The 27,942-nt window shown below is 36.6% G+C and overlaps 3 protein-coding genes across 4 annotated transcripts; all 3 read left to right on the forward strand.

The window, feature by feature from the left end:
* The first annotated feature begins 8,726 nt into the window (after positions 1-8,726).
* LOC131554107 (sialoadhesin-like) lies at positions 8,727-12,235 on the forward strand. Of its 2 annotated transcripts, none has more exons than XM_058799204.1 (10): positions 8,727-8,860; positions 9,224-9,604; positions 9,696-9,977; positions 10,090-10,207; positions 10,337-10,384; positions 10,490-10,516; positions 10,595-10,657; positions 11,526-11,591; positions 11,777-11,795; positions 11,915-12,235. In XM_058799204.1, exons 1-10 carry the CDS (start codon positions 8,809-8,811, stop codon positions 11,975-11,977), a joined length of 1,119 nt encoding a protein of 372 aa, XP_058655187.1. In that variant the 5' UTR covers positions 8,727-8,808; the 3' UTR covers positions 11,978-12,235. The 2 variants fall into 2 exon arrangements, with proteins under 2 accessions (XP_058655187.1, XP_058655188.1); XM_058799205.1 differs by having other exon boundaries at positions 9,696-9,809.
* Positions 12,236-14,463: 2,228 nt separating this feature from the next.
* LOC131554228 (myelin-associated glycoprotein) lies at positions 14,464-17,071 on the forward strand. The gene is given in 4 exon segments (XM_058799427.1): positions 14,464-15,396; positions 15,432-15,754; positions 15,903-16,011; positions 17,014-17,071. Coding segments are annotated over 4 exon segments (843 nt in total). The 5' UTR covers positions 14,464-15,043.
* An 876-nt stretch (positions 17,072-17,947) lies between these two features.
* LOC131554229 (uncharacterized) lies at positions 17,948-26,408 on the forward strand. Its single transcript, XM_058799428.1, has 9 exons — positions 17,948-17,988; positions 21,227-21,351; positions 21,430-21,717; positions 22,197-22,487; positions 22,576-22,866; positions 23,197-23,308; positions 24,718-24,780; positions 24,888-24,906; positions 25,030-26,408. The coding sequence occupies exons 1-9, from the start codon at positions 17,948-17,950 to the stop codon at positions 25,096-25,098; spliced, it is 1,299 nt and encodes a 432-aa protein (XP_058655411.1). The 3' UTR covers positions 25,099-26,408.
* Positions 26,409-27,942: the final 1,534 nt, after the last annotated feature.

Raw genomic sequence — 27,942 nt, forward strand, 5'->3', positions numbered from 1 at the left:
TTATCAAAAAACGGGCGTGTGTCATTCGACAGCAAACAGAATCCGGAAATAAGCTTTCCATTGATGTATGGTTTGTTAGGATCTGACAATATTTGATTACAGATACAACTATTTGAAAATCTGGAATTTAAGGGTGCAAAACAAAAATCAAAATATTGAGAAAATTGCCTTTAAAGTTGTCAAAGTGAAGTTCTTAGCAATGCATATTACATATAAAAAATTAAGTTTTGATATATTTACAGTAGGACATTTAAAAAAACAGTTGCATCTCAATAAATTAGAATGTCGTGAAAAAGTTCATTTTTTCTTGTATCTTATTTCAAAAAGTGAAACTTTCATATATTTCATATTCATTACATGTACAGTAAAACATTTCAAAAGTTTTTATTTTTTTATTTTGATGATTAGAGCTTACAGCTCATGAAAGTAAAAAATCAGTATCTCAAAATATTAGAATATTTGCATTTGAGTTTCAATAAATGACCATCCATACAGTATAAATTCTGGGTATCTCTTGTTCTTTGAAACCACAATAATTGGAAAGACTGCTGACTTGGCAATGATCCAGAAGACGAACATTGACACCCTCCACAAAGAGGGTAAGTCACAGAAGGTCATTACTGAAAGGTGTGGCTGTTTACAGAGTGCTGTATCAAAGCATATTAAATACAAAGTTGACTGGAAGGAAGAATTTGGGTAGGAAAAGGTGCACAAGCAACAGGGATGACCGCAAGCTTGAGAATACAGTCAAGCAAAGCCGATTCAAACACTTGGGAGAGCTTCACAAGGAGAGAACTGAAGCTGGAGTCAGTGCATCAAGAGTCACCACGCTCAGACGTCTTCAGGAAAAGGGCTACCAAGCCACTTCTGAACCAGAGACAACGTCAGAAGCATCTTAACTGGGCTGTGGAGAAAAAGAACTGGACTGTTGCTCAGTGGTCCAAAGTCCTCTTTTCAGATGAAAGTTAATTTTACATTTAATTTGAAAATCAAGGTCCCAGAGTCTGAAGGAAGAGTGGAGAGGCACAGAATCCATGTTGCTTGAAGTCCAGTGTGAAGTTTCCACAGTCAGTGATGATTTGGGCTGCCATGTCATCTGCTGGTGTTGGTCCACTGTGTTTTCTGAAGTCCACAGTCAACGCAGCCATCTACCAGGAAATTTTAGAGCACTTCATGCTTCCTTCTGTTGACAAGCTTTATGGAGATGCTGATTTCATTTTCCAGCAGGACTTGGCACCTGCCCACACTGCCAAAGGTACCAAAAGCTGGTTCAATGACCATAGTGTTACTGTGCTTGATTGGCCAGCAAACTCACCTGACCTGAACCCCATAGAGAATCTGTGGGGTATTGTCAAGAGGAAGATGAGAGACACCAGACCCAACAATGCAGATGAGCTGAAGGCCACTATCAGAGCAACCTGGGCTCTCATAACACCTGAGCAGTGCCACAGACTGATCGACTCCATGCCACGCCGCATTGCTGCAGTAATTCAGGCAAAAGGAGCCCCAAATAAGTATTGAGTGCTGTACATGCTCATACTTTTCATTTTCATACTTTTCAGTTGGCCAAGATTTCTAAAAATCCTTTCTTTGTATTGGTCTTAAGTAATATTCTAATGTTTTGAGATACTGATTTTTGTGCATAGCTAATGTTAAAAATGAGACTTTATTGTAAAGTGTTACTGTTTAATTCATTGTATGCATCCATTTAAAAAATAGATTCCATTTTGCTCTCCCAATATCAAATTTATTGAATCACTACTGTAACAGTTCGTAGATCGGGAAGAAGGAGATGGGAACCGGCGAACATTCGAACACTTTAATGATAAAATAAACAAACATAAAAGTAAAGCGACAGCCCCTCACGGACGACTGCCGCACACAAAAACACAAATAAGAGTCCAGGCCCAGTCCTCTCTCGTCTTCCACTGTCGTCACTCCTCCTTTTATCCTTCCGGAGCTCCTCTGTGGGACTCGAGACCTGTGAGTGGTGCAGGTGTCGCTCATTATCATTAACTCCACCGGCCTCGCTCCATTCCCACGGCTCTCGGCCCCGCCCCACTCGCCACAACTACAAAACTATTTTTCTCTTTTTATCCAAAGAACAAAATTAACGACAAGATTTAACAGTCATACAATTACAGCCATCTTTACACTAAATGTTTGCAGCAGTTATAAAGAGCTGAATCTACTGAAATTTATGCAAACTACTAAGAGTAGTGTACATGATCAACAGTAGTAATGTTCTATATCAACAGAAATCAGTGTAGTGAAATGAAATGTTACAATTTCCAGCTTAAATGAACACACAGCCATTAATTACTCAAACTTTTGTCCCACAGGTGTTCTGCTGTATGATGCTTTGGGATGGGAAGTGAGAATGCCGAGGCACATTCACGGCCTCAAAGGTACCTGTTTGGTCATACCATGTTCTTTCAGCTACACATCAAACCCACCCAAAGACCCAAATAGAGTTGTGTGGTATCAGTGGGTCTCCAAAGGTTCCTTTATCCTCCATGATATCCAAATTATGTCATTGAGAAATTTAGAGGAAAAACATATTCATATGGTGCAGTCGCGTAGCTGACCTGTCAGTCAGGCCCACCCAGTCATTGCTAGCTACAGCAGAGATTGCAACTTCAGCGATCGACAGATGCCTTTGTCCATATTAGGTGTTGCCTGGCACGTCATACGTTACCTCTATGAGTCCATTTTTGAACTTTCTGTGCGAGAGCGCCCTCCGGATTCGAGTATGAATGAAACGTTATACGCTCACTCCTCCCCCTCCCCCTTCACACCGAGCACATTTCACAGTGGGTCAAGTTTAGTTGTACGTTAAACTAAAATGAAACAGAGCAGCTTGCTAAAGTTTGTTTCAAAAAGACGCTGTGTGCAGCCGCAGGAGGAAGATAATTCCGAAGTTCAGGAGCCATCATTTTCGAGTAGTAATGAGCTGAACAGCTCTGCTAATGTTCATTCACCTATTACTCCATTACCGCAGCGCTCCATTCTCCAGCATCTACCTCCCCTACACGCCAGTGTACAGGTACATACAGTGTCTTTAATTAATACATACAAACGCAGCAATAATAAAAATGAATGAATCAGAATTTACTATAGCAACGTTATGTGCGTTTTCAGACTCGGCCAAGCCTAGGGCCAGCACTGAGGACATAACACTAACAGCCCCATCCGACTTGTCCACTATTGATGACCCTGCTACCCAGCCCAAACTCAGTTCATTTCCAGTCACCACTATAGCAGGCAAAGAAAGAAGTTTTAATGCCCGGTGGTATGAAAAGTTCCCATGGCTATAGTACAGTACTTCAAGAGACGCCGTGTTTTGTAAGCCATGTCGCCATTTCCCTGAAGCAGCCACTGAGAGCCGATTTATAAAAACTGGCTTTAGAGATTGGAAGCATCTCTCCCAGTGTTGTGTAAAACATGAGGCTAGCAGGGCACTAGGGTAGGTCTGAAGGATACAAAGCAAGCCACAAACCAGAACGAGGAAATATAATTAGCCAGCTGCACAAAGATGCTGTCAACAGTTCGTTTGTGGAAAGGAATAGAGAACACAATAAAGTTGTAATAGACCTCATTTTATTCTGTGCAAAACAAGACATTCCCTTGCGTGGGCATCGTGAAAACGAAGAGACACTGAACAAAGGCAACGTCTTAGAATTAATTCAGCTGATCTCCAGCTATCATCCAGAAATAAAAATACGACTGGACGAACTGCCTAGAAACGCAAAAAACACTAGCCCTACTATCCAAAATGAAATACTGGAAATTGCAGCATCATTACTTCTCCGCAAAATAAAGGCGGATTTGCATGATGAGACAGACACATACTATGCAATTTTAGCAGACGAACGTAAAGACTTATCAGAAAAAGAGCTTGTGGCAGTATGTATCCGATACATACATAAAGGCCAGTTGAAGGAAAGAGCTGTGGGGTTTGTAGAGACAGGGGACATGAGCGCAAGTGCTATATCAGCCAAGATCCTGGAAGTATTGGTGCCGTTGCAACTGGATCCAAATTTGTGCGTTGGATTTGGGTTTGATGGCGCGTCGGTTATGTCCAGCAATAAAGGAGGGGTGCACGTGATTTTAAAGAAAACATTTCCTCACGCAGTATATGTGCATTGTAATTCCCACCGCCTTAACCTCATCCTGTGCACATCATCAAAGGTGTCCCCTTGCATATCAACATTTTTGATGTCATTAACAACTTGCATAGTTTCATGACGGGATCACATAGACACGCTAGATTTATGCAAATCCAGCAACAGCTGCGGCCAGGGAAAACAGTCTTGGAGCTAGAGAGGTCCTGTGATGTCCGATGGAACTCGTGGTCAAGTGCAGTGAGTAAAGTGCTGACACTTTTGGGTCCTATATTGGGGACTCTTGCTGAATTTTCTGAAAGCTCAGGTCATACAAAACTTGAGGCCGACTCACTACTGCAACAACTACAAACGAAAAAATGTCTGTTTCTACTTGTAACATTCAACAAGTTGTTTGAAACGAGTGACTATGCCACTAAGGGCTTGCAGTCCGCCACTATATCTGTAACAGATTGCATTGATCTAATCGAAGGACTTAAGGAGAGCTACACTACATTTAGGAATGAAGAAAATGACCTTGATAAAGTAATGGCTTTGACAGAGGATTTGATGAAAAGGTATGACATTGTGAATTGGGATATCACTGGGACCCGAAAGAGGAAGTTGTCAGCGAAGTTGAACGATACGCTAATCGAATCTACAGTGGGCAAAGCGTCACCTGTCAAGGACAACTCTGACCTGAAACATTTGTGGAATGATATACTAGACAAGCAGATCATGGAACTGAACACCCGCTTTAAGGCTGACACGTACGGGTTAATGAGAGCTGCCTCTGCTTGCTTGCCTCAGTCTAACACCTTCTGCGAAAAGACTTTATTACAGCCTGCCGGTACACACTTTAACATCGCTGTTGAGGATTCTGAACATGAGGTGTTTGTTCAGCAACTACAAAGAAAAGTATCAAATGGCAAGGCATTTCCATCACTTGTGGAGGTGCTAGATGCATGCCCACACGATATCTTTCCGAGAATGAATCGTCTCCTACGGGCCCTCATCACAATACCCATAACAAGCTGTACTGTCGAAAGATTGTTTTCAACTGTAAATCGGATTATAACAGGAATCAGAGCAACAATGCTGACACAGAGACTAAACTCTTTGTCTCTGCTCTCCTTTGAAAGAGAATTGACTGAATTGTTGGACTACAACAAAATTATTGCAGTGTTCAACTCTAAGCCCCGTCGTCTCCTGTTACAATAATCAAAAGTAAGTCAATCTACATTTTCCTACTATGTAGTTGGCTAGTCACTGTTGTTTATTTCAAGTGGTTTATGTGGCCGCTGAGCCAGACTATGACCAAGCATTGTTTTTACATACTGTTCGCTACTGTACTATCCACTACTGTCCTGCTGATTTAGTGTTGCGGTGCGTCTGTCAGATGCACACGCGTGTGTGTGGCCGCCGTGCTAATGCTGTTCTTATCCTTATGTTCTTATTCTTAACACTGCTTATGATAACATACAGGCGTATGCTCTGATTAAACGGTGGTGTGTATTCAAGCAGGTGTAGTTGTGTTGGCCTATTTTGATAGATACATTTTAGGCTAGGCCCACCCAATTTTCTTTGGGCCCACCCACATTGTGATTCCTGGCTACGCTAGTGATATGGTGACCCATCAAGTAGGGACTGTAGTTTGCTGATCAAAAACCTGGAACAGTCTCACCATGAAGAGAAAATATACACATGGATCGACCCTGAAAATGTTGGATGGCGCACCTACACATTTTTTGAAGTCACCTGTAACAATTCTAGTTGATGGTACTTGAATACTTTGTTCAAAAAATACTCCTTATCTAGTTATAAGTGTGTGTTGCCTAATTGTGACATTTCTTCTTGTAGAAAATCCACAGAAGCCCAACATCAGTATTTCTGGAGGTGAGAGGACGGGTGAGAACATCACAGTAGAATGTTCAACTTTCCACACGTGTTCAGAAGGATCTGATCAAATAAAAGATGAGTCAATTAACAGAGCCGATCCTCCCTATACGCAAAGTACCCAAGCTGCGTAGGGCCCCCGAAACACCAGGGGGACCTCTTGCTCTCAAAGATGATGTAATTTTAGTTTCGTTTTTGAATTTGGCCAGAAATTCATTGAAGAAAACATGAAAGTTCATGTATTTTAATGCGGTGCGCTGTCGCCCTTTCTCCGTAAAAATCAGGCAAATCATGTAACGTGAATGCCATACAGTCTCTTGCGAAGACAAAAAAAAAAAAAAAGAGTTCAAAGCGTACCGAGCGTACCGTGTTGGCGTTTCATAATTCATAACTCTGACCATATAACAATTTATTATTATAATAAATGTGTTATTTTAAAAATAACAATTGAGCCTGAACTGGCAGATGTCACAGAGGGCATTGCAAAGAACTTCATTTGTAGCGTCTACCATTCCTGCCAGAAAAAGTATCCAACATGAAACTATGTGAACATGCAGGTCACAGAGTGGAACAAAACACTTTCTGGTTTAAATTGGATCAACTATTCTAACATAATTTGTCTGGGTGGAAAAACAGGCAATGGGAAGACTCTAGCCTACTTCATGATGTGTGAGAGATGTGACTATTAATCCTTTTAAAAATATTATCGTAGGGTTTCAAGGGATTAGATTGGAGACTGCCAGCCTTTATGCCATGGCTCTCTCACTTCTGTTCTCACTTGTGTTCATTTGCATGCTTGCTGGATTCTTCATATACAAAAGACAACACATCTGTTTGTATGGCTTATTCTCATCCTTCAGAATTTCTGTATTTACATTTGAGGTGGATTTGAACTGGAAGCCAAACAGAAAGTGAGGTGTTTAATGCTTTAAGGCATTGAAACCAAATTTTGTGTTATCACCATCCTAAAAATACCTGATCAGTATGTGGACAGTGTCACCTAGTGGTCATGAAATCTTTAAGATTGTGTTGTTCCCCAATTTTAACTTTTAGAAAAAATGTAAAAAATAAATAAATAAATGAAAAATTGGTCTGTTTAATGACAAAAATATGTCTTTGGATTCACGGACATACCAAGTAAATCCCTGTTTACTTTGATGACTATAATACTGAGGCACATCCCAACTCTCGCAAGTGAGGTCATGAGTTAAGACAAAGTGGAGTGATTCCCCACCCAGCACAGAGAACTTAAACAGACTTTTCTAAAACCTGACCTTCTCCTTCTTCAAAGGACTGAAATCCTCACCACTCTCTGAATGACACAAAGACTGCCTTTATATATCAAAACGCATCAGATCATTTCAAAACAATGCTAAGAGGACTTATAACCAAACAGCATTCCCTTAATAATTCTGCATCATGTCTATAACCCACATGTTTGACTATTATGCTTTAATCACAGATTATTCATAACTGTTCAATTAAGAAGTATGTGTGTTTGGTCTGTGTGTGAATGATAATTAATTTCTCAAATGTTGATATTAATCAGTTATTGGTAATCAGTTCTCATTATAAAAATGCTGTTTTCTTCCAAACCCTTCTGTTTTTCTTCAAGTTCACTCTGCATTCTTCTAGTCTGCAGCTTGACTAATAATTGAAGAGCAGCTTGGACCAACAGAGGAAACAGGAGTGATAACAGGCAAGTACAACACAGAGAGGTAAAAAACAAAACAAAACAAAAAAAAAACAGTTTGGTTGTTATTAGTCGAAATCTGTCTAGTTCACTAACTAGAGCTATTTTCAGGTACACTGGAAATGCTCCTGAAAGTTCACTAAAAGCTGAAAAAAGGCAGGTTGATATTATAATATTATAATAATAAACAGTGTTGGGAAAAGTTACTTTTAAAAGTAATGCATTACAATATTGCGTTAATCCATAAAAAGTAATAATTGCAGTACTTAATTACTTTTTATGGAAAGTAATACTTTCTGTTATGTTTGAGTTACTTTTTGTTACCTGGCCTGGGTTTGAGTATTTGTTTTTCAATAACAAAAAAACCCAAAAGTTCAATTTTTGTGCAACTGTAAGGGCCCTTTCACACCAAAAGTAAAATTAATAAGCCTTGTGCTGTGCATTAATAAGCCTCAGGCTCTGCCTCTGCCCATCACTCCCAATGTCTCTGAACACGGGACAGGAGAGGTGTCAGTGAATAGGAAAACAAAGTAACTTTCGTTACTTATATGAAAAAAGTAACTCAGATATTTTGTTGAAAATTTAAAAGTAATGCATTACTTTACTAGGTACTTGGGAAAAGTAATATGATTACTTTCATTCATGTTACACAGCAAAATCAACAGAGTGTACAATAAAATTCTCTTTATATATGTTTATAAATGACAACAATATGAAATGGATACTGAAAAAAAGTTATGATCTTATGCTTAAGGAATCATATATAAATTTTTATGTTTATTTTAAATTCATTCTTGATACTAGATTCTTACAAAATCCATTTGTTTGAGCAGGGGACCAAGAACGGTAGAAAAAAAAGGAAATTATATGTTAAATTTAAGCAAAAGACATGAGTAATTCATTTATTTTGAAGCCACTTTCACTTCTCTGTATGGTAGTTTCTGTTGGTTATAGAGAACAGCTGACGACAACCAAAGAAAGGCAGAAAGTACAAAAAAACCCTGCAATTTAATTGGTATACCAGTGAAGTTCCCTAAACAGACATTTCAATTCTTAAGACGTGCTTGACAGAACGCTATATTGCCTGCTATCAGCATTCCATCTCTTTCTTATAAAATGGCAATCTGGAATATGACAGGACATTTGTTACTTCGTTTAATTTTTCAAGGTACAGTCTCTGTTTTCTTTTAACATTTGCATTTCTGCTGATGTACATTTATTCATCCAATTAAATTAAATCTTTAACTTAAGAATGATAAATGCTGCATGTGTAAAAATGCAGCAAAATTCCAATATTTCCAAAAAGTCAATAACAGTTCAGAAAACAATATAAACTATTAAAATGAGTGTTGACCAAAATTAAGAATTCATTGTAATAATTACACCCTTGAAATATTGTGTTTGCAACAGTCACAAATACTAATGTTAGCAAATCTACTGACATTTTTTAGTTTGCTATTAAAACTGAGCTGAATGTAAAAAGAGACAGCTTAAATACGAATATTAATGTTCTCCAACATTTGCCCCACAGTTGTTCTGCTGTATGACGCTTTGGGATGGGAAGTGAGAATGCCAAAGGAAATTCATGGCCTCAAAGGTTCCTGTCTGGTCATACCATGTTCTTTCAGCTACACATCAAACCCACCCACAAATCCACGTAGAGTTGTGTGGTATCAGTGGGTCTCTAAAGGTTATCCTTTAGTTTATGATCCATGGTATCCAAATGATGTCATTGAGAAATTTAGAGGAAATACTTATTTATATGGAAACTCAAGTTGGGATTGCAGTCTGTTGATTAAAAACCTGAAACCATCCCACCATGGAGAGAAAATATACACATGGATTGACCCTGAAAATATTGGAAAGAGCACCTACGCATTTTACGATGTCACTTCTACAATTCTAGTTGATGGTACATGAATGCTTTGTTCTTCAAATTTGCTTGACTCCCTATCTAGTTATCAGAGTGTGTTGCCTAATTGTGACATTTCTGCCATCTGTAGCAGATCCACAGTTCCCCAGCATTTATGGAGGTGAAAGAACAGGTGAAACCATCACAGTTGTATGTTCAGCTTTCCACACGTGTCCATACATCAAACCAACCATCACTCTGAACGGTATAGAAGGATCTGATCAAATAGACAATGAGCATTTTAAAGACGGCCTGTGGAAAATCACTCTAACATGCACAGGTGTCGTAAAGACAGAAAGCTCAACCGTTGAGTGTTCTGTAACATATCATGGTGGCATAACAGTGGCAGCTACAAAAGACATAAATGCATGGTGTAAGTGGTTAATGCATATATGTGGATTTTTGCAGTCATGGGCCTATTGGATCATTATGATCATTTCAATTATGCGCTAATAATATTGCCTAATCATTTTGTGTCCATAAAGACGCAGACTCAACGCACACTGGAGTGAAGACTGTTGGGCTTTACATAATAGCTCCATCACTTGTGTTCCTCCTCACTTGCATAATTGCTACATTCATCATATACAAGAAACGACACCGGTAAATATTTGTGTGTATATGTCACTTTTGGCCAACTTTAATTCTTTATAAATGTAAAGTTTTTAAGTATTTAAGTACATCTCTTTAATAAGCATTTTTAGCCTCTCACATTTTTGTTATTGATTGTAGACAGCCTCTTAATAATATGCAAGGGTCATTAACAACATTTGAACAGAGGTACGTATGACATTCACTTTTTATTAATTAATTCTCTTAAAAACCCACTGATTCACTTAGATTAAAATGTTTACTTTTCTAAAACAATTTTATTTTCTGATGTAGGAGATCACGTTGGAATAGATTTTCAAGGTTGGAATTTTCTTTACTGAACTATTCTTTATATCTTTGTATTTGGTCCCAAAACTAAATTTTAAATTTCTCCACCAGGCAATTCAGTAGGTCTGAGGGAAGAGCAGGTTGGAGTAACAGGGAAAACAGGAGTGAAATCAGGCAAGTACAACAAAGGTTGTAAGATGGATTTACTGCATGCTAGTTTACTCTGCTACTAGTACAAATAACCGGAATGCTCTAAGAAGTGGCATCTAGTTAATATACAGGCCTCCGTCTCTGACTCTTTCTGTAGGTGATATCATTTCACCAGTAGGTGTTGACAAGTGAACGTCTTTATGAGTGATTAACTGAATTCAAATGCAATTAGTGCACAACATAACGAAATTAGCACAACACAACGAAAACAAACCATAACACAATGAAATTAGCATAACACAATGGAAACAAGCCACAACACAACAAAATTAGCACAACACAATGGAAACAAGACACAACACAGCGAAATTAACACAACACAATGAAATTAGTCCTATGCCTTGTGTTGTGGAGATTTTGTTGTGTAGCGCACTACTAGGCCACTCTACAATTCGCTAAAAGATTTGTCCATTGGGGAATAAAACATATTGTCTTTATAAGTGAGTCATTGAATCATTAATTCAGTTGATTCATTCAAAAACAACTTATCAGTTAGAAACAAGACAGTAAAATGACCATATTTATGAGTGAGCCATAAAATCAATCCTTTAACTGATTTGTTAAAAATGATGATTTATTCAAGAGTGCCACTTTATGTGCAACGGCTGACAAAGTAACTGGCTTGTTTAAATGTTGGCACCAAAGTAGTAACACTACAATAGTGAAAATCAACCAACAAATGGTTTACAAATAGTTGACTGTACACATTCAGATGGGATATTTACCATCACAAATCACACTGACACACATTATGTTTATGACATCACAAATGCTTGCCAGAGTCTTAATTAGGCCTAGTAGTATTACTTAAATAAAACTTTTCTCTTTGCAGAACCAATGCATGTACGGTGACAGAAAACAAGCCTTTCTCCAAACCTCGTATGCCATCACCAAAGAGGTACAAGTGCATTTGAACCACATTTGTTACACAATAAAATAAGATCATTAAATTCAGTCTTTAAGCAGTGTATAAGTTTCTTTGCCACTTCAAAAATTATTTAACATGACACATGCCATAAAGAATGCAGATATTTATGTTTTTTTGTTTTTTAATATATAAATATATTTCACCATGCACTGCAGTGAGCCAAAGTCCTACTCAGTGAGTATACCATTATTAAACAGTCAAAAACATATTCTGATTCTCTGATTTCAAATGCTGTCCTGAAATATGTTATTGGCTGACCTCTGTGTCCTTGTTTTTTCCTAAAATATATTAAGGGTCATGATTCTGATGCTGAATACACCAACATGGACGAACTCAACATGTATGGAAACATCTGATGATAATGAACAACACAAAGTTCAACACAGTGTTTTTAAATGCTCAAAATGAATACATACATCAGATTGTATATTTTATGAAATGGCCAGTCTGTTTTTCTCAGTCAGTCAAGATGCTTGTATTGAGTTTGTTGTTGACTTGCATTGATTTTACATTGATGTTGTTGTCTCTGCTCTAATCTGCTATTGATCAATGTTTTGCAGCATATTTGTGTGAGAATATAACCATAGCATTAAAACAGATCAGAATGTGCCATACATTCTAGTGCCTTGTTGATTTATTTGCATAAATTATCAGGGGAGGGACATTCTCATTCTAGACTACAGCATTTGATTAGAAAAAAAAAATCTGTAGTGCAGAATTAGTCATCTATATTATATTGTTATACTTATTGTAAATCATCCTTAACTAATCTGCATTTGTTGCAGGCATTAATAGATCAAAGTGCGTGGTAGGTGTCAATAATAAGTATCTTCTCATAGTTGCTAACTTTTCGTTGCAGTCAGAGACTGACCAACACTGCGTGCATGCACAAAAAGTGTGACTTTAGGAGAATGAATTTGTCATAAAGAAAAGAAATACCACATGTATCAGTTCTATTCACCACATTTCCGAACAGATCATCAAAATACAGTTTTCTTCCCAAAAATTCATATTATTATTATTATTATTAATTGACTATAATACAAGAGTGTTTATGAGCATTTGCAGTTTTTCAATGTATCATCAGAGGTCAAGGGTCAGTTACAGTAATTAATTTATACTGTAAGTTTGTAGATATAGAATGTGGTAATGTTGCAAACAGTAAACTGTGTTTCTGTATACATTAGTCAAGTCAAGTCACCTTTATTTGTATAGCGCTTTGAAAAATACAGATTGTGTCAAAGCAGCTTTACAGTATCAAATAAGAAAATAGTGTGTCAGTAATGCAAAATGACAATAGTAAACACTCAATTTTCAGTTAAAGGCAGTTCATCATTGAATTCAGTGACGTCATCATTCAGCTCAGTTCAGTTCTAATAGTATTTGTGCAATCAAGTCGACAATATCGCTGGAAATTAAGTGTCCCCAACTAAGCAAGCCAGAGGCGACAGCGGCAAAGAACCAAAACTCCATCGTGACAGAATGGAGAAAAAAACCTTGGGAGAAACCAGACTCAGTCGGGGGGTCAGTTCTCCTCTGGCAAGACGAACCAGCAGTTTGTGCTGAGGGCTCATCTGGTTCCTGAGGTCTTGTCCCGATGGCCGTCTAGGAGACAAGATCTTCACTGGGGATCTGTCTCTGGGGCTCATCTAGTTGTCCTGATCTCCGCTGACAGAGGATAAGAGCAGGTCATTTGTAACTCTAATGAGAGCAGTCTCAGTATTACAACCCGAATTCCAGAAATGTTGGGACGTTTTTTTGTTTTTTTTTTACATTTGAATAAAATAAAAACTAAAAGACTTTCAAATCACATGAGCCAATATTTTATTCTCAATAGAACACAGAGAACATAACAAATGTTTAAATGGAGAAATTTTACACTTTTATCCACTAAATGAGTTTATTTCAAATTTGATGCCTGCTACAGGTCTCACAAAAGTTGGCACGGGGGCAACAAAGGGCTGAAAAAGCAAGAAATTTTTAAAAGATTCAGCTGGGAGAACATCTAGCAACTAATTAAGTTAATTGGCATCAGGTCTATAACATGATTAAAGTACTGTAGTTCTGCACGGAAACAGAAATCATCTGCCAGTCACTTTATAGCTGATAATGCATTTCTATGAATTACTTCTGCGATTGAAAGTAGAAAATATATCATGAAATGACTGAAAACAATAAACTTTTTTTAAAAGTTTAATTAATCTACGACACAGCCATTAATGTCCTCCAACTTTTGTCCCACAGGTGTTCTACTCTATGATACTTTGGGATGGGAAGTGAGAATGCCAAAGGAAATTCACGGTCTCAAAGGTTCCTGTCTGGTCATACCATGTTCTTTCAGCTACACATCATACCCACCCAAAAACCCACGTAGAGTTGTGTGGTATCAGTACGTCTCTAGAGGTTATCCTTTAGTTAATGATCCATATGGACATAACAGAATGCTTCTTCCAAGTATACATTTTTTTTCCTAACCCGTTTATTAGTTTAAATAACATTTAAAAATAGATTTAAAAAAGACAATTTGCCCCAAAAAGCATACCATGAGCATGTATGCCTTTGCATTATATTGCATTATATGGCTTTTATTTTAAAGAAACATAGGACAAGCACTGTTTTTTTTTCAATCAAAACATATATTGGCTATATTGTTCAAAATGAAGACAGAGTCTCGGATACTTTCTGGCTGTACAGCTTTGTAAAATGTGCTCATATGTTCAGTATGAGAGGAACTAATGACTTGAAAAATGACTTCAAGACTAGTTGGTTAAAAAAAAAAAAATACAAATTGAAAGGAAAAAAAAAAGTGAAAAAGTGTCTAAGAAAATGGAAGTTAGTTCTGAGAAAAGCTCTATTACACTAGCATGATTGTATTTATTTTTTATTTTTTTCGCAGATGCCACTCAGTCTTGTATCTAATGCAGTGAAATGCAGGCCACTTTTTTTCTTTCTTTTTTTTTATCATATAGTGTACTAATGTTTCTGTAAATTATAGCAAGTCCACAGCTGCCCAGCATCAATATTTATGGAGGTGAGAGGACGGGTGACACCATCACAGTAGTATGTTCAGTTTTCCACACGTGTCCATACAGAAAACCAAACATCATTCTGAATGATATAGAAGGATCTGACAAAATCAAGGATGAGTCTATTAAAGATGGCCTGTGGAAAATCACTCTGACACGCACAGGTGTCGTAAAGACAGAAAGCTTGAGTATTAAGTGTTCAGTAACACATTATGGTGGCATAAAAGTAACTGCTACAGAGGTCAAAAGTGCAAAATGTGAGTAAACACAAATATGAACTGCTTTGTGTGATATTAGCTGTAAGTTAATTTGAAATGTTACATTGTAATCTATTACAAGATTTCAGTTCAATTTCAGGTGTTCATCATAAAATAACGATTGAGCCTGAACTGGCAGATGTCACAGAGGGTGTCGCAAAGAGCTTCGTTTGTAGTGTCCACCATTCCTGCCAGAAAGAGAATCCAACCATCACATGGAACTATGAGAACATGCAGGTCACAAAGAGGTTCATGTGTGGTAATACCGTGCAGTTTCAAGATGAAGGAGGAATATCTCACTCGACTTCAGGTTCTTTGGGTCACCGAAAAGGGTGGCTATATGTTCCACACTAACCCAAGCAACATCTTATACAACTTCAAGGGCCACACAAGACTCCTCGGAAACCCGGATGAGCAGAACTGTACTGTGGAGATGGATAATGTTCAAACTCATGACAATGGGCCGTTCTGTTTTCGAGCAGAAAGAGAGCTGTGTGAACAACAGCTGGGTGTTCATTATAATGCAGGGTGAGGAAATTTAACCACTGACTAATTAAAATTCAAAACATTCCAAAACCTGTAATGTCATCCGTCCCTGAAGACATCGAGCACAGGACACGCGTCGCTGTCAAATGCTCAGTCAACCACACATGCTCCACTCACCCTCCTGAAATCACCTGGAGCGTCCCAACAGCTCGAGAAACTATCAGCCACAATCACATGGGTGGAGGCGTCTGGGAAACAGTGTCCGCTGTGACCTTTATTCCAACTGGATATGAAGAGAAAGATGAAATTGTCTGCACTGCCAACTTTTGGGGCGGTAAAACACAGGAAAATACTGCCTTCCTGCGTGTTCGAAGTAAGTACAGACTGATGTTAATGAGATCGGCCTCTTTGGTCCATTTTTTATTATGACTGTTCAAATAGAAACTGCATTTCATGATGTGTGAATAATGTGACTGTTAACCCTTTTAACAATTATATTATTATTATAGGAGTTCAGTGGCTTAGATTGGAGACTCTTGGCTCTACTGTCATTGCTCCCTCACTTGTGTTCATCCTCATTTGTGTACTTGCTGGTGTCTTCATATATAAAATACGACAGAGGTATTTGTTGTTCTTTTTTTGTTAATGCTGTCTGTATTTAAATTGTAGGTCTCTATAGCCCTATTTGGACAGGATTAGTTTTACATGGAGAGTTGGGGGAAAATAATTATTACCAGAGCTTCTTAGTGATTTTAGTCGTGTCTGAATGTGCCATAATCATTACGGACAATGTCAGTAAAGATTTAGGCAACTTTTACCTGCTGTAAAATGGTCCGGCAAAATTGCCTCAGGAAACTCTAATCCCATGCAAATACACCAGCTGTGAATATGTAAATATTCCAGTAGCCCCTCACTGCAGAACAAAGATCCAGGGGGCGGGGTTGGATCCACATCTAGGGGGTGTACATGGGTAGGTTTAGGGATCAGGGGGTGGAAATGGGTAGGTTTAGGTATATGTAAGGTGGGAGGAGTTGGATCTAGATCCCCCTGGATCTTGTGTTCTGTAGTGAGGACCAGCTCAAATATTCCGTCATTTCGAAAACGAAACTTAGCTTTCGGTAAGTGCCTATTACCAACAGTATCAAATCTGAATTAAATTAATTAAATTAATAAATTATTATAAGCAACGTAGTACGCACAGGAAGCAATGTGGAACACACATGATTACAGGGAGGTGATGGCGATTAGTAAATTGAGTTACCCTGCCCATTTCTGGTAGGAAGAGATTTCTTATGTGTGAATTGGCCATTAATATTACAGACCTCCTGTGGTAAAATTACTCCATCTACCCTTGTAAAACTTATTCTGTCCGAATTTGTTTACGTCAAACCATCTAGTGCCACCAAGAGAAGTTGCACTGTTTTCTGCTTGAAACTTAAATTTTGTCAAAGACATACTTTTTTGAACTCTACCTATAGAGACTTCATCAGATCATCACCAAATTTGGATCAAATACTGTTGAGACAGTGCCGTTTTCACCGTTCTCAACAATTCTAATATAACAGCAAGGACGCCAAACTAAAGAGCTGTATCTCACTTTTATATTTTCATTATTGATTGTAGACAACTTCATCCAGATATGCAGGGATCACGATCACAATCTGAGAAGTATGCACGATAAGACATAGTTAATTTATCAATCTTCACTTATTAATTGATGTTAAAAGCTTTGGAGCAATTTTAACCCTGTTCTCTGATGTAGGAGATCAGTTTGGAACAGATTCTCAAGGTCTTTTTTTTTTTAACTAAACTTGTTCCTAAAACTAAATTTAACAATTCTTCTACAACACACATGACCAATAATTAACATTAATAATGTTTACAGGTGAATATTGATTCAGCTATTGATTGTGGGGTACATTTAATTAACTACGAAAATAATTTGAATTTCAACATTACTCTTCAGCCACTCAGGCCATCATGTTGATAGCACTAAAATGTTGACACTTTGAGAGGAAATCATTTGACGAATATTTTACGGTTATCTTTGCACATTGAACAGAGAAAGTGTTGTTAAATCATGTTAAAACAATCCTCACAGCATCACATATATTTGCTTCTATGCCCCGCTCACTAATGAAACTCTCTTCACAGAACAAACAACATTTGTATGGTGTCAGGAAACAAGCCTTTCTCCAAACCTCATATGCCATCACCAAAGAGGTCAGTGCATTGAACTGCATTATTTTCTTCTACATTTTATAATGTTCTATGAGGGCTGCTTACAATATTAGCAAGATTTTTACATTAAAAACATTATAACTTAGAAGTGATAGCCTATTTTTGGTCCTGTTTTGAACCTCTCTTTGAAACTGTTTTGATAGTTCCACTGCTATCTTCTATCTGCATCTTTTATTTTCAGTCAAACAAACAAACATTACTAAGGTGATCTGGAAATCCATTAAAAATAAAGTTGCATCTATTGTAGACAGTTTCTGTATCGTTTCTTGAGTAATCCTGTATTTGCATCTCGCTTGTATTTATCACCTCCTACGACATGTGCAAAGCGGTGGGCAGGGCTAAAGAGGCAGTGATGAAGTAGGCATTGGTTTTCTGCAGAATTCAATAAAAGCTGTTTCTGCACAATGAGGAACTTTTGAGTTCTGAAACTTACAGGATGGTTTTATAGCACAATGACTACTCATGTGAATTGATTTCTCAATTCATGTCCCATTTAAGGCCTAAAATCATTACATAGCATGTTACACAGCAAAATAATACCTATTCAGTTTCTGAGGAAAATAATAATTATTCAGTTTCTGAGCGGAGTGTCGTAATGAAAGTTTCCGTGCCACTTCTTAATACCTTGAACTTAACAGTTGCCATGATAAATGCAGATATTTATGTTTGTTTGTTTTTGTTTTTCACCATGCACCTCAATGAGCCAAAATCCTCAGTGAGTATATTATTTATTTCTACCATTATTAAACTGGAAATTATTTCTATGATTTCAAAAGCTGCCCTGAAATATGTTATTGACTGACCTCTGTGTCCTTTTTGTTTTGTTTTGTTTTTTAAATATTACATAAGGGTTATGATTATGGGGCTGTTTACACGAACATAGACGATCTCAACGTGTACGGAAATGTCTGATGATAATGAACAACACAAAGTTCAACAGTGTTTTTTATGCTCAAAGTAATATAAATCAGTTTGTATACTTTCAAATATAATCACTCTTTTTGAGTCTGTAGCTTGTATTGACTTAACTGATTTTATAAATGTTGTTTCTGCTCTATTCTGCCATTTTTTGACACTTTCCAGCATGTTTTTGTGAAAACATAACTATAAATAAATATAAAAGTGGCATCAATTCTAGCACTGCTTTATTTGCATTTTCACTTTCATCATCAATATCATACAGCATACTGCATAATTATTTTGTTAAATATTAAGTAACGCAGCATTGTGTTGTTATGAAACAAATTTGCACCAATCTATACAATTTTTACACATTTTGCTACTGATTTAACATATTGTGATTAAACAACACCACACACTGTACTTGGAAAACCAAGAGCAAAAATTTGTCAGGAAATACTAAATATTAGACTTTGGAGTTAGACATTGGAGTGATGAGCTCTGACACTTAATAAGACCAAGTATTGTTTTTTTTTTTTTATGTTACTGGGTGTTGGTCTCATACAAGTAAATGGGCTGAGCCGCATTAAAAAAGAAAGAAAAAATTGGAAAAAAGACATCCTTTTCCTTTCTTTCACTTCTCTTATTTTTTTACTTTTCTATTCTTGCTAATAGGTTATTTTCTCGATCCTCTACAGAGGACTACTGAAAAGGTAAGAATGAAAAATTGAAGTATGTTAAGAAGAAGACCGAAGGGTGGGAGACTTTGACTTGTTAAGTTTATTTTATTAAAGAGAGAGAGAGAGAGAGAGAGAGTGAAGAAATTACTCTGAAAAACTGTAGCATTCACCTTTTTTCCGAAAGAGTCTACAGTGTTTTAAATATGGGTGGCACTTCTGGTTTATAGGTTTCATTCAAAATAACAAATCATTTCAAATAATGAACTGAGCAACAAATAATAATTATGTCAGTTTGACTGAATGAGCTGTGCACCTGTTTTTATCCACCAGGAAAATAATACAACACTGTATTTTAATGTGTCCTTGTTATCACATGAATATGACATCTTTAGCAATGTTCTGTTCTGATGAAAAGGACAACAGACACTGCTGTGGTCTGCTCTTTTCTTGTTTTCTCTGCAAGGTTTTTTACACTGCTTTCACACTTAAAAATATAGCTGCCTCCCCCTTTTCATTTCTAATACTGTAATATGTCTAAAGCTGGGAAATACAACATTTATCTTGCAAAAAGAGGGAAAGCACTTTGAAATATCTATCAGTGTTCCAGTTAATGATGGAAACGTTTTGATTAAAGCAATGTTACATAATATAAAATTAGATATTCCTGTACAGTAGGCTCATAATGCGCCTGAAATACTCGTTTGAGTTTTTGGTTTTATTCATGGTCTGCTGATTTAATACATTTACACTTTTAAGTTTGCTTTTGATGTTTGATGGTTCAGTGAGGAGAATATGTCACCTTATTGTACTTTGTTTTTGCAAATTATTATTAGGCTACTGAATTTTTTTGAGCGAAACTTTAAACAAGTTTGTCAGTTGCTGACTGCATAACAGAAGTTAACAGAAGTCACTCCCATAATTTGCACAAAGCGTCAGGAAAAAGGTGGATAGCCTAAGTTATAAACCGATAAATTATGCTGAACAGAATGCTGTAAATGTTAACCATATTCAATTTTAACTTTGTTTTTTGTTTATCTATTCACCCAGGAACATGAAAGCATCCCTTTTTTTACTTTTTCAAGGTACAGTGTCTGTTTTCCACTTTTAGGCATGTTCTGTTACAATAAATGTTTTTTCTTGTTTTTTTTGTTTTTTGTTTTTTTTATGCAATTAATATATAATATAACATAAATGTAAACAAATTGAGGCTTTATTTCAGGGCTACTTAAATCAAATACCACATTCCCAAAATCTTACATCACACTATATGAAGCAAAAATACAAACACTAATATCCTCATTTTAATCAACATTTTGAAAGAAAAAGTTAAACTCACAAGCCAAGGTGCAGAAACATAAGCCTCTGCAATGTAAAAGTATGTCTGTGTGGCTTTTTAAGGGCGTGTTGTCGACTCAAAGATGGAAGCTTTCTAAAAACTACAACACCCAGGTCACCTAAAAATGAGGACTATGGACATAAATCGGTTGCAATTATGTTGAGACCAAAGGACAATACGTAATTACCAGAAAAAAATCCAATTCCTTGGCTTCCTATGTCTTCTGTAGTACATTGGCATGATGCATTTAGTTGAATTCATAGTGTGTATCCATCTAAAAACTGTAAACAGATTCTACTTGCTTCCTTAATATCATATGAATCACTTCAAAAGCTTTTCATACTATTTCTCTTTTTTTATCCAAAGACAAAATCAATAATGACAAGATTTAACTATCATATAATAACAGCCATACATCTTTACACTGCATGTTTATAGCAGCCATAAACAGCTAATTCTGCTGACACACAATGTAAACTACTAAGTTTAGTGTGCTATGGTGGCCTACACAGAAAACAGGCATGAAATGCTAAAAATATCAGCTTAAATGAACAAGCAGCCATTAATGACTCCAACTGTTGTCCCACAGGTGTTCTGCTGTATGATACTTTTGGATGGGAAGTGAGAATGCCGAAACTCATTCACGGCCTCAAAGGTCTGGAATGTCTGTTGATTAAAGTCTGTTGATTAAAAACCTGGAACAGTCCCACCATGGAGAGAAATTATATACATGGATCGACCCTGAAAATGTTGGAAAGGGCACCTACAAATTTTATGATGTCACCTCTACAATTCAAGTTGATGGTACGTCAATACCTTATTTTTAAAATTTGCTTGACTTCCTATCTAGTTGCCTAATATTGACATTTCTACTGTTTGAAGCAAGTCCACAGCTGCCCAGCATCAGTATTTATGGAGGTGAAAGGACAGGTGACGCCATCACAGTAGTATGTTCATCTTTCCACACGTGTCCATACAGCAAACCAACCATCACTCTGAACGGTATAGAAGGATCTGATGAAATCAAGGATGAGTCCATTAAAGATGGCCTGTGGAAAACCACTCTGACACGCACAGGTGTCGTAAAGACAGAGCGCTCGACTATTCAGTGTTCAGTAACATATTATGGTGGCATAACAGTGACAGCTACGAAGGAAAAAAGTGCAGAATGTGAGTAAACAAAAATATGAACTGCTTTGTGTGATATTAGCTGTAAGTCCACTTTAAATGTCACAGTTGGACCTATTATAAGATTTCAGTTCAATTTCAGGTGTTCATCAAAAAATAATGATTGAGCCTGAACTGGCAGATGTCACAGAGGGCATCGCAAAGAACTTTGTTTGTAGCGTCTACCATTCCTGCCAGAAAGAGCCAACCATCACGTGGAACTATGAGAACATGCAGGTCACAAAGGGGAGCAAAACACTTTCAGATTTAAATCGGGTCACCTACTCCGATATCACCTTTCTGGGTGCAAAAGATGACCATGGGAAGAAACTGATTTGCACTGCAAATTTTTCTAGAAGAAAAATGACAACTACTGTTGTTTTACATGTACAATGTGAGTAAACACAAATATGAACTGATTTTTATTGTGTCAGTTTAAATGTCACAGTTGGACCTATTACAAAATGTCAGTTCAATTTCAGGTGTTCATCAAAAAATAACGATTGAGCCTGAACTGGCAGATGTCACAGAGGGCATCGCAAAGAACTTCACTTGTAGCGTCTACCATTCCTGCCAGAAAGAGCCAACCATCACATGGAACTATGAGAACATGCAGGTCACAAAGGGGAGCAAAACACTTTCAGATTTAAATCGGGTCACCTACTCCGATATCACCTTTCTGGGTGCAAAAGAAGACCATGGGAAGAAATTAATTTGCACTTCTAATTTTTCTGGAGGAAACATAACAGCCGGTGTTGTTTTACGTGTACAATGTGAGTAAACACAAATATGTAATGATTTGTATTGTATCAGATTAAATGTCACAGTTGGACCTATTACAAGGTTTCAGTTCAATTTCAGGTGTTCATCATAACATAACGATTGAGCCTGAACTGGCAGATGTCACAGAAGGTGACGCAGTGAACTTCACTTGTACCATCTACCATTCCTGCCAGAAAGAGCCAAGCATCACGTGGAACTATGAGAACATGCAGGTCACAGAGTGGAACAAAACACTTTCTGGTTTATATCAGATCAGCTATTCTAGCATAACTTTTCTGGGTGCAAAAGAAGACCATGGGAAGAAACTGATATGTACTGCAAAATCTTCTGGAAGAGACATAACGGCATCTGTTGTCGTAAATGTGCAATGTGAGTGATTTATTAGCATATTGTCTCATCCATGTCTCATCATTGTTTTCTATATTGATTTCTGTTTTGTTGAACCTCATCAATTTTCCAGTGTGCGTTTTATTGTTTGTAATCTTATTTATCACTTTTATTTTGTATACTCTGTGCAGTACTTTGGTCGACTTCCGTTGTTTTCAAATGTGCTATATAAATAAAAAATTGTATTGTATTGCATTGTATTGTTTTAGTTTTTTCCTGTAGCTCATACTTTTGTCATTGCTATACCTGTCAGATCAGTTGTGTGCTAATAATAATGATTATTCATTTTATCCCCTTTCCATCATGATGCAGACCCAGTGTTCATTGGACTGAAGACCATTGGTCTTTTCATCGTAACGCCCTCACTTGTGTTCCTTCTGGCTTGTATACTTGCTGGAGTCGTCATATACAAGAAGCAACAAAGGTAACTCTTTATGTATGTTTCTTTAGGCATTCTAAATGTTTTTTGTCAGCTGAACCCCTAGAGGTAAAATATTTTCCCTGTGAGATCTTTCAATAATTTAACAACACGCATGTTCATGATTCTCTAATTGTGGTTATTGGTCACATGACATGCAGGTAAACCAATGTATTGGATCTTTTTTTTTCAATTGGTGTTCTATTTTGATTATTTTTACTTTAAAATTATTTGTATAGACTACAGGGCTGCACGACCTGGCCAAACATTATTTTGCTATTATATATATAATAAAATTATTTTGCACTTTTCTGCAATAACATTTCATCTCATATGCAAACGTTTTATAGTGCTGCTGTTGAAAGCTTTCAGGCACCAAACTGAAAAATAAATAAATAAATAAAAATAAATACATATTTGCATTGACTTTGTACAGCTAGACTTTAAAATGGATTCAGAAACCCAATCAAATTGAAAATAATAATAGGAATAATAATAGTCAGGGGTCAATCAAAATGGATTTTTTGATTGCCAAGAGAATAGGGTGGGCGATATAAGGTTGCTATACTGTAGGCCTATATGATGTCCCACTATTTAATTTAATGATGACATAAATAACATATGCATAACAATTTATGTAATGAAATTTGTTGTACTAAAATAATTATTTTACTATATTTGTAATTGAAGCAGTTTGGCAGTGTGCGTTAACTCCATTAAATCTGTAAAATAAACATTTATACCTTAGATAAGAACCTCTTGATTCCGCACTATTACAGTATTTTTCACAAATAAATATGACGTTAAAAACACCAAGTAAAAGGAAGTAAACACTGTAAACAACAGTACACAACTATTATGTTTGTGTGAACCGGGAATCATATCTCAACTAAAGACCAAGAAGTACACATACAGTGCACAGTGAATATGACAAACTTCACACTTCTTGTCTAAGCAAAAAGTGTTGTTTGCTTTTGAGAAGTGCTAATTAGATATTCTGAGAACAAATCAGATGTGTAACAAGTTGTCATATCACTTACCATACTGTATATGTAGATGTTCATTGGATGATATACAAGAAGCAATGCTTATCTAGATAGATAATCTAATGTTGTTTGCATTCTTTCTCTTGCTCCTTTGCTGCTTGATAAGATCATATTTAATTGTCTAATATTCTATACCTTATTTTAAAAGTTATATTTTAACATGGGTTTTGATAACTGAGAAGTCACATTGATATACTGCAGTGATGTTTATTACTTTTAGTCAACATGCAGAAATCATGCAGAGCATTAATCTGGAGGTCAAATCAAACAGGATCTAAAATAAACTAATTAGAATTCAAACAAAAGGTGGAAAAGTTAGTAAAACTCACAGCATCATCTTCTTTTCTTACACATGACATCTGTTCTCAGGTCAAAAGATGTAACGTCAGGAAACAAGCCTTTCTCCAAACCTCGAATGCCGTCACCAAAGAGGTACAGCACATTTGAACCCATATAAGTCTAATTTATTCAACATAATATATTTTTGGTATTTAAATAGAATAACCACAACATTTTTATTTTTGCCCCATGCATCTCAGTGATCCAAAATCCAGCTCTGTGAGTATATTATTTACATTATGTTACACTGCAGAAAACATAGGCCTACTTCTATGAGGAATATTAAAATATGCTATTGACTGATGTCTGGCTCTCTGTTCTCTCTTGGAATATTCTATTAAGGATTATGATTATGATTATGAAGCTGAATACGTCAACGTGGGTGAACTCAACTTGTATGGAAATATCTGATGAACATCAACATCAAAGCAAAATGGGCTCAAAACAGTGTTTGTAAAAAGATTAACAATGTTAGATTTTATTGATAATAACAAAAAATTTGTCATGCATATCTGCATCTCTTTTTAGAATTCCAGATCTATTCAGGTTGGTGAAGCAAACAACTGCTGATTTATGTTTATGAATTATATTTGTAAGCTGATTTTTCTACTACATTTGTACCTGACTATTAAACATGATTGAGTGACTTGTTACGTTCAGACAGTGACATGCCAAACAGAAAGTGAGGCTGTTTCTTAGAAATGCTTTAAGATATTGAAACAAAATGTTGTGCATGTCGTCACCATCCTGAGAGTATTTGAGCAGTATGCGGACAGCGCCACCTACTGGTCAAGAAATTGTAAAAATTGGACATACAACGTAAATTAAATATCGGATCTGCCATTGCTTTTTCTGTTTTTATGTCATCATGGCCAATGACTCACTTTTACATTATTATTTACTGTAGACACGTCATGATATGGGAGAACACGCATAGAATTTGAACAGACTAGGCCTATGTATAGCGCATACAATTATTTCATCCAGTTTCACTCAGTTCATGTAAAAAAACACAAAAAAACACACAAAATGTCTAATAAAGCAGAATCTTTCATACATGACAACAGTGTGAAATGGATACGGGGGAAAATGTTATGATATTTTCCTTCTGGATGTTTAAGTTTTAAAACATAAATAAATACAAAGTCTGTTTCAGACTCTGTAGTTTGTATTCACTTTAACATGAAATACATAAATACCATCTGTATTACAACCAGACGTTTACAAGCAAACACAAGTTTCACCTTAGTAAAACACATAAAATATGCATAACCATAACAAAATCATTCATCTCTATTGCATTGGGTTACATGAGCCATATTCTTTTCAAGCATTTTCTTAAAAAATATATACTTAATCATGTATGCATTTTAAGGTAATAATAAGTGGGCTTGTTTCCATAGAGACTGCAGTGAGAAGGTATCGCGAGATCCCGCTGTCACCGCTCACCCATGCGTTTATTTTCTGACAGAGTTTGAACTACAGAGGGAGCTGTGTGGACATATTTGAAATGACCCATAAAGCATATTTTCCTAATAATTATAAACCACACCCAATTCCTGGAAAATAAGTTTTACATCCACAGCTGTATTCCTTTATTTCAGCACCGGTCGGAACCTTTTTTTATTTGTCCAACGCCAATGTAAGCACACAGAGGCTACGCCAATACTCTACATTGCTTACTATGTTTGCTTTGCAAGTATATTTGTGTGTTTTGTGCGTTCCTGTGAGTTCCAGCTGGTAACCTGATTTATGTGGACGTACAGGCTAAGCAGTCTTGGAACGGCATAAAAGTGGTTAAACTACTCCTTTAAAAATGTTTTTCCACATCTAGGTGTTGACCAAGACAAAGATATGTAAAAAAAAAAAAAAAAAAAAAAAAAAAATCAATAGCTTAATTTTTTTTTTTTTTTTTTGATAATTTGCGTTTTTGCCTCTTCGGTTTCTAGAGTCCAGTCCAGCATGGGTGCTCGGTCAGGAGTTCATCTCTACTGGCTTCACAGTATGATTTTAAAGCATTCTTTTCATATAGGCCTATCATTTGAATAAATGATTTTTACATTTTGTGCACTGTAAAATATAAATAGTTAACCTTACTTAGAAAAGCATGCAAACCAATTACCTTAAAGTGTTAGTTCACCCAAAAATCCGAGAGCTTTCTGACCCTGCATAGACAGCAACTCAACCCAGGTAATAAGGACATTGTTAAAATAGTCCATGTGACATCAGTGGTTCAACCTTAATTTTATGAGGCTACAAGAATACTTTTTGTGCACAAAGAAAACAAAAATAATGAATTTATTCAACAATTTCTTCTCTTCAGTGTTCACAAGAGTACCACAACGCATTTGTATGGTGCATGCTGCTGACACCGGAGCCGGTATTCTGACGCAGAAGGTCCATCTCTCTTAGTTCATTGTCTGTATATTCTGGTTCAAATAAGTAAGGTTGTACAAAAAATTGATAGTTTTGTGAATGCTGAAGACAGACATGGAAGAGAAGAAATTGTTGAATAAATTTGTTATTTTTGTTTTCTTTACGCAAAAAAAAGTATTCTGGTAGCCTTGTAAAATTAAGATTAAACCACAGATGTCACATGGACTATTTTACAACCTGGTCTCATAAAAATACGTACCTCTGCGCACTTTTTGTGTGACACCGTTTTACGTACCTTGCTGCACGTTTCACCTCAGTTTCAAATAGAAATGTCCACTGAGTGGCGCTAAAACGCAGGTTGTTTTTTTATTACGTTGCTTCAGATACGTATTGCGGGGGTTCAGAATTCAAATATCCGGGGACTGTCACTAAAGCTTAATGCTCTATCGTGTTGGAAATATGCCCCACGCCAAATCCAGCCCTAAACCTACCGGATAGTGTTAACAGATGCAAAACTGATATAAAAACATATTAGCTGATGCATCTGTGCCATTTGAATTTCCTTTTACGCAGATTTTAACTGCTTTGTCGAACCGTAGTTACATGGGATTCGAACTGGTGCTTCTCGTCTCCTAAGTCCGTCTCCATACTCCGTGAGCTACCAAACAAACTTGTCATCTATGATGACATAGATATGAAGCTATGGAACAGGGTCACATCACAGCGGAGTGTACAGCCCGTCAGAAATCATCTTAACCATGCACTGTAACAAATTGCTGTAGATTCTACAGCAAAATTCTACAGAAATTTATTGTTTTAGCATTTTACAAGTTATTGCTGTAATTCGCAATGCATTATGGGTCAAAAACAATATTACAG

Source organism: Onychostoma macrolepis, chromosome 15 (genome assembly GCF_012432095.1).
Source record: "Onychostoma macrolepis isolate SWU-2019 chromosome 15, ASM1243209v1, whole genome shotgun sequence".
NCBI classification, from domain to species: domain Eukaryota; kingdom Metazoa; phylum Chordata; class Actinopteri; order Cypriniformes; family Cyprinidae; genus Onychostoma; species Onychostoma macrolepis.

What these genes read in the sequence shown, in the direction of transcription:
- LOC131554229 (XM_058799428.1), top strand. Translation starts at nt 17,948, where the DNA reads ATGTGCAAAGCGGTGGGCAGGGCTAAAGAGGCAGTGATGAA. An exon ending in TGTTGTTTTACGTGTACAAT is followed by an intron (nt 22,488 to 22,575) that starts GTGAGTAAACAC and finishes GTTCAATTTCAG; the next exon opens with GTGTTCATCATAACATAACG. An exon ending in ATATACAAGAAGCAACAAAG is followed by an intron (nt 23,309 to 24,717) that starts GTAACTCTTTAT and finishes ATCTGTTCTCAG; the next exon opens with GTCAAAAGATGTAACGTCAG.
- LOC131554107 (XM_058799204.1), top strand. Translation starts at nt 8,809, where the DNA reads ATGGCAATCTGGAATATGACAGGACATTTGTTACTTCGTTTAATTTTT. An exon ending in ACTTCGTTTAATTTTTCAAG is followed by an intron (nt 8,861 to 9,223) that starts GTACAGTCTCTG and finishes TTTGCCCCACAG; the next exon opens with TTGTTCTGCTGTATGACGCT. An exon ending in TTAACAACATTTGAACAGAG is followed by an intron (nt 10,385 to 10,489) that starts GTACGTATGACA and finishes TTTCTGATGTAG; the next exon opens with GAGATCACGTTGGAATAGAT.